This window comes from Anarrhichthys ocellatus, unplaced genomic scaffold (genome assembly GCF_004355925.1).
Source record: "Anarrhichthys ocellatus isolate YVR2014 unplaced genomic scaffold, GSC_Weel_1.0 scaffold80, whole genome shotgun sequence".
In the NCBI taxonomy this organism is placed as follows: domain Eukaryota; kingdom Metazoa; phylum Chordata; class Actinopteri; order Perciformes; family Anarhichadidae; genus Anarrhichthys; species Anarrhichthys ocellatus.
In genome coordinates, this window is record NW_022280110.1 from 188,704 (window position 1) to 200,920 (window position 12,217).

General features: G+C 45.5%; 1 protein-coding gene across 1 annotated transcript in view; it reads left to right on the forward strand.

Moving 5' to 3' along the window:
- The first annotated feature begins 1,012 nt into the window (after positions 1–1,012).
- The window catches only part of ccnd2a (cyclin D2, a), a 17,677-nt gene continuing 6,472 nt past the window's right edge, over positions 1,013–12,217 (forward strand). Inside the window, exons 1-3 of the mRNA XM_031874368.1 lie at positions 1,013–1,420; positions 2,808–3,023; positions 5,960–6,119. Of these exons, the coding sequence (XP_031730228.1) occupies positions 1,229–1,420; positions 2,808–3,023; positions 5,960–6,119 (568 nt within the window). The 5' untranslated portion in view covers positions 1,013–1,228. The remainder of the gene's footprint in view (positions 1,421–2,807; positions 3,024–5,959; positions 6,120–12,217) is intronic.

Genomic DNA, 12,217 nt, shown 5'->3' on the forward strand with positions numbered 1-12,217 from the left:
ATGCAGGGGACAAAGGTCTTTGTGTTATCTTTAACAGAACACTGAAAAAAAAAAGAACGCTGCATCACATTTCCTAGAAAGCCATCTCATGAACCACAAGCAGTTTGTGGCTGCAATGAATTAAATAGTTCATAGCACCATGTGTGTGAGAGTGTGTGTGTGTGTGTGTGTGTGCGCGCGTGCCTGTGAGAGTGAGTGGGTGGGTGGTTCTATCCTGTGCGCGTGTCCGTGCGCGAGCACACGCCGCTGTAAATGAACATGCTGTGTTTGTGGCCACATAGATACATACATGCTCCACGCCGAGGTTCACTGAGTCCGTTTGAAAAAGCTGCCTGACACGTTCAGAAGATAGCATCATTACTAAGTCACTTTTGGGAGTTTTTTCTTTCTTTCTAATCTAAACTGTTATGCTAATGGAGTCCCTTGTTGCACTTAAAATAAGTAGCCTATAAAGTTGGTGTCTTGCAGGCTTTCTTATCCTGAAAATGTGGGTAATAATAATGCAACACTTGGTATATCATTCCCTCGTGTATCATGTTAAGTGACACCGCCGTTATTCTCTCCATTCTGTAGTTATCACAAGAAAATCAAGCACCAACATAAAGAGATGCATCCATTTAAACGCAGAGAAGCATGTATTTTACCAGAACGCACCATGTTCTAATGAAACCCATCAGTCACACTTTAATGTATCCACAGCATTTATAGAATTAGTTTAGCCTAAAACAGTCGGTAAATGTGAAGAAATCTGGATAAAGTCGAGTTTAGTAGAAGTATTTATTCTGCACCCTTCACTGTATAGTGTTGGGGATCTACTTTTGGGAAAATGTCAACTTTTATATTCATGTTTAAATGAAACACGTTAGCTGAAAGATGTCGTGCCTGCCAGAGAAGAATAAAGAGGGACAGGAGTGTGCAGCATGTTGCTTCTGGTCTATGCAGAGGTAATGAAGTGAATTGCGTCAGTGGCGCATGCAGCGTAGGCTTGAAATGCGCCTGATCTGGCCAGGCGGATGAAAGTAGAGGCGCACTGTGGGGAGAGAGGAAAAAGTTCTCAACAAGGAGAGGCAGGACTACTCTTACGGAGCTCCTGCAGTCTCATTTTTTTATGCCTCTAAAAGACGTTCCCTGCTATCCTTTTGCATTTTTGCTCTGCAACGCTGCTTATACGCTTCCGTGAGAGAAATACTACTTTTTTTTTTCCGACTTAAGTGAAAGCACCAGCACCATGGAGCTGCTCTGCCTCGAAATGGACACCATCCGAGCTCGTCCCGATCCGAACCTCCTGTGCGATGACAGAGTCCTGCAGAGCTTGTTGACCCTCGAGGAGAGATTTCTACCCCAATATTCCTATTTCAAAGGCGTCCAGAAAGATATTCAGCCGTTTATGAGGAGGATGGTCGCTACTTGGATGTTGGAGGTATACCGAAACACCGAGTGTTGACAAGTCTTATTTCCGTGCTCGACTTTAAAGCCTCTTGATTTGTTTTGTTACTGCTGTTTGCAATTGTCGGACAGTAGATACGACTTATATCTCTCGTTCCCGACTGCTTATTCCTCGTATTAACCAAATGTGTCGCTTTCTGTCATTATTTTATTACCGTTTTTTTTAAAGTACGGTCGCGAAGACGTTGCTCGTGAAACTTCGAGCTGTGCTTTCTGTGACACCAGAGGATTTCTTTGATGTGCCTCGCGTGTTGTCTGTACGAGCTGCCCGTTGATTCTTTAATGTTATTATTTTAGATAGCCGGATTATTTCCATGCACACGTATGCACTCCCCAATGCAGTGCTGCCCTGTTGTGTTCTATCGCCATGTTGGTTTTTTACAGGAGCGCTCGTGCTTTTAAGAGGACTTTACAGTGTCATAAACGCAATAACAGCGACTCAAACCCGTCGGCAATGACAGAGGATGGTCTTTTGTGTGCACTGAGTATAGAAGTGGTCTCAAAAAGCGTTGTAAACATTTTTTGCATCTATTCGAAATGTCGGAAGGGGCGAGGGCCTTATCTGTCCTTTGGGTCTTCCCCCCGACGCATTGCCTCACTCTGGAATTATGTTCGGTTTTTGACACTATGTCTAATATATTTGGCCAACATCCATCTATAAACAATCTTGAGCCTTTGGGCTTTATTTTCATGTAAATATTGTCAGGATCCGACGCACTGGAGATTTTTAATTAATTTTTGAAATATATATATCGGGTCGCCGGTGACGCACATCAGACCAACCTCTTGCTCCTTGTCTTTTATTTTGTCGTTTTATTCGAATTTATCGCGCATGGATTTCGAAATATATTGTCGGGTATGATACAGAAGACCCGTCTGAACATTATGATGTGAAGTAAATCGGTCTGGACAATTTATCTATATTTTTAATTATTTTATGAAAATATGACGAATGAAAAAAAGAAAGTGGGTTTCCGTGTGCTGCGCTGTCGGGGTGTTTTTTTTTTTTTGCCTCAACTGATTGTGACTTGAATTCATTTCTTAGTGAACTACAGGAATGCGACTCTATTGACAGTATGTGTCTGAGACTTATTTGCCTTTTTTTGTAAAATAATCTATTCCGAATTAATTTATGATGTCGCAACCGATTAGGGCTGGGCGCAAATTCTTGGCCCGGCCCCAACTATGTGTGTCATTGAATTTATATGTGCTCTTTATGTGATTAGACTTTTGTTTCGTTTTCTCATAAAAGTTTTATATACATTTTAAAGTGCTGGAAAATGAAGTCTGGTCTCATGCAGGGCGGGTTACTGATTCCAAACGCTCAACATTGCTGCATTGTCTGCTGTCTCGTTCTTCAGGTTTGTGAGGAGGAGAAGTGCGAGGAAGAAGTTTTTCCCTTGGCCATGAACTACTTAGACAGATTTTTAGCAGTGGTACCCACCAAAAAGTGCAACCTGCAGCTGCTGGGAGCAGTGTGCATGTTTCTTGCATCCAAATTGAAAGAGACTCGTCCATTAACCGCAGAGAAGCTTTGCATCTACACAGATAACTCCATCAGACCACAAGAGCTGCTGGTAAGCAACAGTTGGTTCAACACTTTTCACAAAATTCACTGTTGCACCTCACCTGTCATCATCATCAGCTGAGCCAGATTTGATGATATATGTTTTCTGAGTTTGTTTTTGAAAAGGGGGGTTATTAATGTGTTATAAGGCATTCATTCACTCAAAATGTATTGGTTTTATTAATTTCACTTAAAACATCACATACTAAACTGCAGGGTGTTCTCATTTCACTGATTCTGTTGTTCAGCGCCATCATCAGAAGGTGCACGAAAAGCGAAAGCCTCACAGTGAGTTGTTCCACAATGACTCTCTTCACTGTATGAGACCCTCTGGGCTTTACAGTATCCATGGTGTCCGTGCAGTGGTCTCCATCGCCATCTAGTGGCAGATATTTGCACAGAGCAACGAGGTCAGCTTGAACTTCAGCCAAAGTTCTGACTCTGTTCCTGTCAGCCAGAGAGGGAGAGACACAGAGAAATACAAGTTTGCCTTTTACAGTTCAGCTTGCATCCAAAAATAACCGTTGATGCAAGCATTTCTGACGTTATGTCATGCTACACTATTTTCGACTCTCACACTCACAGTGATGCATTTAAGTGGTGATGCAGGTGTGCCATTCCTCTGCGTGATATATTTCATGAGGCGTCTTTGGCCTGATGGTACCATGAACTGCCCTCACCAATTAATTGACTCAGCTTCACATCAGATAAGTGTTTCCCCACCGCTCTGTGGTGCTACATAAACATTCCTCGGTAAACAACAGCCAATCCCACCCATGTTGTGAAAGAGGTCGCATATTATGATCCAGACGTGGCTGGTGGTTGTAGGCCTGCCTCGCTGCCTGGCTGGCGACTCTTCACGCCGAGCCGATTGCTGCAGTATACTCAAGTTCCTGATGAGCTGCTGTTGGTTTTGTCGGTTTCTAATAATTTTGCGGAATGTATGTCTGCCTGGGAATATTGTGTCCGACTTATTTTACGTACTGTAGTTGTAGGGGGGGGACGGACAAGTAAACCAAATGTGTATTAAAGTGCTGCGCCGATAGACGGGGTGGACTTATATGTAAAATAGTATGTCGTGCTGCACTTTACAGGAAAACATCCTACCTTCATGTTCAGTGTGAAGACCAAGCCCTCCGTCCCTGAACTGGTTTGCTGGGGCCTCTTCTCAGTGTTTCTGTATAAGGCAGTATTTTGGCTGACACGCAGATACAGGAAACAGAGATCAGCTGCTCATGGCATGTGATCGTTTTTTCTTTTTTTATGTCCTTGTCTTTGGTAACAATTTCTTGTAAAGAGAACCGCAATGTTACAAAGATGGTGTGACCAGAGGAAGGCAGTAGCAGAAGGAAGTGGGTGCCTGCATGCCTGCCACTCCTGTCAGTATAGAGCCTGTGTTGCAAGGTTCGTCATATAGCCCTCGCTTGCTGGCACTGATGGGGAAAAAGGCTTTTGAGAGCATGGAGGCAGCCATGTTGCAAACATTAGAGCCCAAGCAATCAACAGACCACTGTTGGGCTATGATTTGCATATGATCAAATAAGTGAATCTTTGAAATAGTGGTTACACACCTCCAAGCAAGCAGAGGAAGATACCTTTAACCTTTAAGTCCTTGGTGCTTTTAAATGCTCACTTCCTCCCACATGAGAAACTGTGGGTATAAACAAAATCTCTGTTGTTGTTGATGTTTTTTAAAACCCCTTTCCTCCCCTCTATCCATGTCCATGGCATCACGGAGCTCAGGAAACATGACACGGCTGAAAAATGTCACTTTGATTAGAAAGTTGCAGCTGGTAGCATGCAGGGTCAGTGGCCAGCCATGTTGAGTTGTCTCATGACTGAGTCCATGTGCTCTCTCTCTGTCTCTCTCACTGAAAGGGAAAATGAAGAGCAATCGAAGTCCCCGGTCACAAGGCTGCAGTCCAGAACCAAACCACGAAATTTTTTCCCAAATTAGTCACCACCTCTTCCGTTAATCACCTCCTCAAGGAAGTGAAAGTAGCGATTCACCCTGAGAGAAGAGAACACCACGCCTATTGTCCCTCCACATTTTGCCAAGAGAGCTAAGTTAAAAAGAACTTGTGAAGTACAGAGAAGTTGATTCTCTTGAGTCTGATGACACAGAAAAGGTGTTGAGTAACATGTGATTCAATGCTGTTCACTTCAAATGCTGCCCAAGGTTTTTGTTTCCTGTGAAGTCTTTAACGATACGTGGCACTTAGCATTGTTTATATGAAGAATAGTGTATGCTGAAAGGGTGAATTTATTAATAAGTACCAAAGGGCTCCAACAGAATTGGCAGAAAAATGCAATAGTGAAAAATAATTGCATTTCCTGTGGATACAATGTATGTTTTTATAGTTTAAATGATGAATGGAATGGCATAAGATTAAATAATGAAACACTGGTTAACTTTATAACATAACACAGATTTATTGCTGGTGCTGCTTAACAAGTACAGCCTTCCTATCCATTTTTACTCTGCAATCACACACACGTATACGCACACACACACACAGTAGAACCTCTGGTGGGCCTCTTTAGGAAAGTCCCCAGATGCCAGACAGACAGACAGACGGGGAGGGAGACAGTGTTGTGAGGTCACCTGAGTTGGTGGCGCTGCTGGTGTTTCTCTGTCCCAGCACAGACTAACGTAATAACAATAATGCTTAACCTCCACACATACTAATGTAAGGGGCCTTCAGAGGCACAGCCGCTCACTTTAGGCAGCAGTGTAGCGGCTGTGACTGCAGTAAAGTGCAGTATAAACTGTTACAGTATATTCAATATGTTGTTGTACACTGTGTCACTTAATCTTTCTCATTTTCGGTTATCCCTCCTTGCTCTCTATTCCCTCCGTCTCTCTCTCTCTCTCTCTCTCTCTCTCGCTCTCTCTCTCTGTCTCTCTGTCTCTCTGTGTCTCCATCTCGCTCGCTCTTTCTCCAGGAATGGGAACTGGTGGTGTTGGGGAAATTGAAGTGGAACTTGGCAGCAGTGACACCGAACGACTTCATTGAGCACATTGTGAGGAGGCTGCCACTGCCTGAGGATAAGCTGGCACTTATACGCAAACATGTCCAAACCTTCATCGCCCTCTGTGCCACAGGTAGGACACAACAGGAGCTCACACGTTCAGTGTCCTGTGTTATTAACAGCTGTTTGTCCAAACCAATTGTGCTGTTTCATAGCAAAAAAAAACGATCCAAAAGATGACCATGCGGAGTGCGACATCATCTCGATAGCACATCTTTTTCTTATTTCTTTTTTGGTGTTGCAAGTGCCACTGATCGTGGATAAGCTGCCAAGACAAACCAAGCAGTAATGACTCGCATCAACATACTTTCTCGTGTTGTCGTATCAAAGCCTTCTTCTCACGATAACATGCGGCAACAGCTCTGTTCAGAGGTGTGCCGCGGGCCAGTCCCGGCCCGCCGTGACTTAAGTGAGATGCATTACCTCCGATGGGAAAATATTCTGCCTTAAGAAAAGCATGTGTCATGGAAGACATTTCAGCGTTAGACTCTTAGGTCTGACGTCCATCATTTGTCTTCTCCCAGGCTGTGTATGTGGTCATGTTTTAGAAGCGTATCAGTGGCTTCCAGAGCATCCAGTAACACTTCAAAGCAGATTAAGCCCGGTTGAGGGGGCATTCCCATGTCGCACAGGGTCGAGAAGAGGAATGGACAGGCAGGCAGGCCATTGTCTTTCTGCTCTTGAGGTGAATTGTTCTCTCGAGATCAAACATCCAGCGAGTCGTGGGAGGGACAGGGAGCCTTTAACATGATCTGAAGAGACGGAGAAGATGCAGGAGGGAACAGGGGAGTTAGGGAAAGCCAGAGGAGTGTATTGTTTTCGCATAGCCAATTCTAAGGCATGTCATGTTTTCATATCTCTTTCCCCTGCCACCTTCCTTCCCTGTTTCTCTCCCCCCCTAACTTCTCACGGCTCCCCGCCCTACAGCTGGAGGACATGATAGCTTTCCCATGTTGAGATTCACTATAGGGCAGGTTTCTCCTGTTTGCGTCACCATCTAATGCAACGTTCAACGCTGCAAACAAGGCATGACTAGAGATAGGAAACTGGCACGTTTACTTGTCTTAGACAGGGATTTATGTCTTACATTAATGTGGAAAATTGCAAAATACACTCGCAATAAGGCTGTTTGGCTCTCCTTTGTTATTCACTTTCTGGGTGACCCCCACCACCAGCAGCAGCAGCTTCCTTTTCTGCAGGCCTCATACAGGAATGCTAACTACACCCCCTCATGGGAAACTGCTCCTTGTGCTGACATCATTCAGAGGAGTGTGTGTCTAGTTCGATGAATATACAAGGGAGGTGGCGGGTATTTGCGATATAAAATGATGGAGTCACTGGCACTGATGTGTATTGGATCATGATAGGGTAAGAAAGAGTTTGCAACAAACGTTTTGAAGAAGAAAAGCCTGTTTCCTCTCGCGTCTCCCTTTCCTTCACTCTTTCCTATACTACCTCTTCCTCTCCCGGTCTCACCCCACATTTCTCTCACCCCTTTTTTGTGCCAGTGGATTAATGACTGGAATGACAGCGCGTCGGTGATCGGACCTATTCCCAAAGCAACATTGTGAAAGACTCAGCATGCACTTTGTCCTTAATTGCTTCAATGAGGCAGTGGAAATAAATTTCACGAGCCTCGTGGAGTCGTCCTCCTGACATTGTGTTTTAGGAGAGAGACTTTCTGGAGATAGCTCCAGATTAGCAGCAGGCCATTTATCTGTGCATGCTCTCCTCAGACCTGTATCCAGGCCAGCACAGAGTAAGGGCAAGACAGAGAAAGAGAGAGCGCAAAGTGAGTCAATTTTTGGTGGATCTGAAGATCTCTAGGAATTCAAAACCCCATTTGTGAAACGTTCCCAGCTGTAACTCTTTGAGTTATCGGGTGAGAATCCTCCTTGGAGACATCTTCTGAGCGTAGCTGACAAGGTGAAGACGCGGCAGAAGGAGGAGATCTCTCAGGAGGATTTACATTTGCAAGACGGTTGACAACGGGTCACCTGTGGCCTTCCTATTTCATACAGTCTCAATCAACCCACCACCCACCACTACTCCCACCACTGCTGCCCCTCTACTGAAAAAGAAAACATGCATAAAACCGCGGCTCTCTGTTTTCAAGGGAACAAGAGAGGGAAGAGGAGAAGTGGAGAATAAGGCCTCTCATTCCTAATGGCTCCTCTCTTTTGATGAAACAGTTCCGTTCGGGCCACTCGGTGGGATTTTGTCAGGTGGCGCAGGCTGGCTCTGTATTAATTAATAACATTGGCTGGTCCATTCAGGACTATGCAAATGGCTCAGGAGCTCAGCTAGAGGCTGGGAGAAAGGAGACAAAAGGCTCGGTCCTTACATTTCATATGCAGAGCCATGCGAGGGTCAGCGCTGCGGGGCCACTTGATAGGAAACACCAGCGTTTCCCTCAGGCAGGCCGCCGGATAATAGCCCAGAAACAAGCTCATTAAGGGAGATTACGAACCTCCATTCCTACACACAGACACCAAGCACTCCGAGCTTCCTCTTCTATTCTTATTCAATTGAGGTAAAGTGGGAGAATGGACGGGGTGCATGGGGCAGACAGATGCACCCCAACCTGTCTGCTGCGGTTATTGAGCTCCCGTCTTCTTGCCATATTGGCAGGGATTATGGTCTATTTTTTTTTTTCATGCCCGACTCCAATAGCCCTCTCTGTAATGCAATGCATGGAATGGTGACAATAGTTATAGAAGTTGATCAAAAGAAAATTCTGGATCAGGGCCAACACTGCTGTCCAAGAGAGAGTCGATTGTCCTGGAGGACACAATGACGATTTTGCTACAAGTTGGGTTACTTCTTGGTTGTTGTTGTTTTTTTGCGGAAGTGTCTTTGGACTGTATGAAGTAACTTTATGATTATTAACTGGTTAGGTTCCCTGAGACAAATAATGATAATAATTCACTGGCAAAGAAACTGCAAATGTCAACGAATGGAGTGTACAGAGTATATAAACCCTGCACTTTACACACATCTTCAAACTCTGGAGGCTTCTTGTCTGAACAGGAAGAGGTAAACGTGAACAATTTTATGCAACAGTGACGAGTCGAATACTCTAAGATGATTCATAAGTCCTCTTTTCATTTTAGCTGTTAGGACTCACGTGTCCAGAGGCTGCATGCTTCCTGTAGCTGCCTCTCCAAGTGGCTGTCACACGCTAGAATCCCCTCTCGGACTCAGCTCCGCATTCTAGAGGGGAATGATTCATCTCAGATGTGGTCAATGAAATGGTCTTTACTGGTGTTTGTTTATACACAGCCTCCTTCATGTTTGATGACTCAGAACCCTAACAAATTAGCCACGTCCTCCAACAAATTAACATCTCTCTGCACGCTCCGCTGATGTGAGGAATTGTGTCCGGTCCGGTCGCATCGTCATCCCATGGAGCAGGAAGAAGCTTCCGGACAGTATGCTCCCAAAAATGTGACCCACAGAGTGAATCATGGAGTGGCATGTCCTGACCCCCCCCCCCCCCCCCCCCCCACTGGTGTAATCAGCACCACATTGTAAATACTGTGGCAAGCTGAGTCACACCAGAAACACAAAGAAAGATATTTTTGCTTCGGAGGCTGCAATCATCCCACCAATAACGTTTAGAAATCAAAATGTTTTTGAGCTTACATGTTTTCCTTGGAGGTCACGGTAACCACAAAGACTAATATTTGTGATCTGAAGTAAAGTAAATGTTAGTGGCAGCTAGTTTGACCTGAACATTTATGTCATGACATCAGAGTCTTTCTCTGCTTTCTCTTCCAACTTTTTTTTTTTTTTTTTTGTTTTTTTCCAAATTTTATCAGATAGAAACACATTTTCACAGAGAGAGAGAGAGAGAGAGAGAGAGAGAGAGAGAGAGAGAGAGAGAGAGAGAGAGAGAGAGATTTTGAATATTTCCACCTTTTGATGTTATCGGTATGCTCCTCATCGCTGACGCTACCAATGCCTCAAGGCTGCAGCTGTGACAGTGGAGATGATGGTGTAAGGCTGACGAAGGCTGACGAAAGCTGTCACGGGGTAAAACAATCAAGGAGGAAATGAGTGAAAATCACAGTTTGACTCAGACTCTCCCAACTTTTGTTTTTTGTTTGACTTCTGAGTGACAGTCTGGAAGAAGAGCGACTGGAATATGACAGCTCGTTGAATTGATTTGTGTTGTTTCTTGATCAGAGATTTCTCCCCTAGTTACAGGTGGAAGAACTCCTCAAGCCCAGTTGTGAAGTTGTTGCTGTTTTTGTGCATCTCCAAGAGCTCCACTATAGTTGTACCGTCCGAGAAGCTTTGAATACCAGGCTGTGTTGCATTAGCGGTGAAAGACACCGTCATGCCAATCCCAAAATGATGTTTGTTTTTGGCCTTAATCAGTCAACAGGCTCAGGGTCCTCGTAATGCTACTCCTATAATAAACAAGGTCAATGAGCGCTACATGTATAGAATACAAGACCCTGATTTATAGCGGAGGAGAGGGTGAGAAGGAGAGGGTTTTTTTTTCTTTCTTCTTTTGGCTGGTGTTCAACTTTCCAACTTTAATTAATTTACAAGTTTAATGTGCATACTGTGCATTGCAGCCACCCAAGAGGAGTGGGCCATGTAGGGCAGCAGACTGTGTGACCAGAAGCCCGAGGATGAAGTTTCAGGGGGGGTAGGAACATGGAGGAATGGAGATGAGGGGGCACATGGAGGAGAAAGGGCCATTGAGGGGGTGAGAGGCGTGCAGGCCAGGCCAGCCAGCCGCTGCTCACAGGGAGCTTTCCATCGCAGGCGTCCCCACTCAGCTACATACACTGTTTATCCTCAACATGAATATCAATGAGGGCCTCCTAAAATACGGCCATTCTTCCCCCCACATGCAGCAGCCACCAGGCCGGAGTGTCAGCCTGCATCGGCTGCACGCGCGCGTCCTTGTTCTGCTACAGACCTGTCTTGTCTTGAGTGCGAAAAATCAGCTTGCTGCCCACTGTCCGCCACTCAGCTCTCCCACAAACCAACGTTTGTGCTGTGTGTGTGTGTGTGTGTATGTGTGTGTGTGTGTGTCTGCATCTGCATCTTAAAGCATGCAGGCATCAGTGCATTGTTTCTTGTCTGTGTCTCTTAGGTGTCTGCCTCCTCGCCTGTCAGTCCGCTCTCACTACACACGTACAGTAAATCCGTGTATGCCTTTGTCTCCTTACCCCTCTATAGAAAGTTGTGCTCTTACAGCAGTGATGTAATGCTGAGGGGCTTTGTGTGTTCTTTCCCCTTGGCTCGAGGTAGCCTTTAATAAATCGCCCCTTGGCAGAGGCCCAGCGGCTAACACAGGGGTGTATAATAAGTTCATTTATTTGTCAACACTGAGCCCACAAGATGAGAAAGCGCCTGGCTGTGCATGTTAAAAAGGCAGTGAGGGGCTGCCTTTACAGCTATCAAAGGGCCTACCTCTTTGATTCCAGATTTAAAAAAAAAAAAAAAAAAAAGAAGGAAGAAAAATCTCCTTCATGGCCATCGCACACAGTTTGCTTTGCAATTGAATATGGCAATATGTTAATGTGCAGGCTGTTTCTATGCCCCCACTGCCCACTCCTCTAGCCCATAGGTGGCCAAGGAACAGAGGAATACTTGTGGGGGGGTAGATGGGAGGCAGGAGGTGAGGGTCGCTGGAGGGCGACTCTTTTCTTCTTCCAAAACCTCACAAGAGTCTGGACACAGACTTAAGAGTGATGTGCATCGGAGTCGTCTTCCCCCCCCCCCATCCTCTCCCACCGAGCCCACCAACTTCCCTTCTTTTCTCCTTGTTGCGTTGTCGCCATTCCGTCCATCCCTCCTCCTCCTTCATCTTCCCCCCCCCCCCCCCCCGTCGACCCCCTGTCCCCCGTGTCTCTCAATTGGGTGAAATGAGGTGATGACTCTGGACAATGGAGTCACACTCTTCTGCCTTCCCTCTCGCAGGCCCGCCACTCTATTAATATGCTAAGAGATAGGAGGGCCGCCAATGCAAACCGCTGCCTGTTGTAGCAACAAAGACTGAGGCATGTGTGCCATTCACTGGCCCCGTCTAAGCAGGCCATGTGTTGTCCAAAAAGAAAGGTAGAAGTTGAGCAAGACATAAAGAGAGAATAGAGAGAGGAGCGTGTGTGTGTGTGTGTGTGTGTGTGTGTGTGTGTGTGTGTGTGTGTG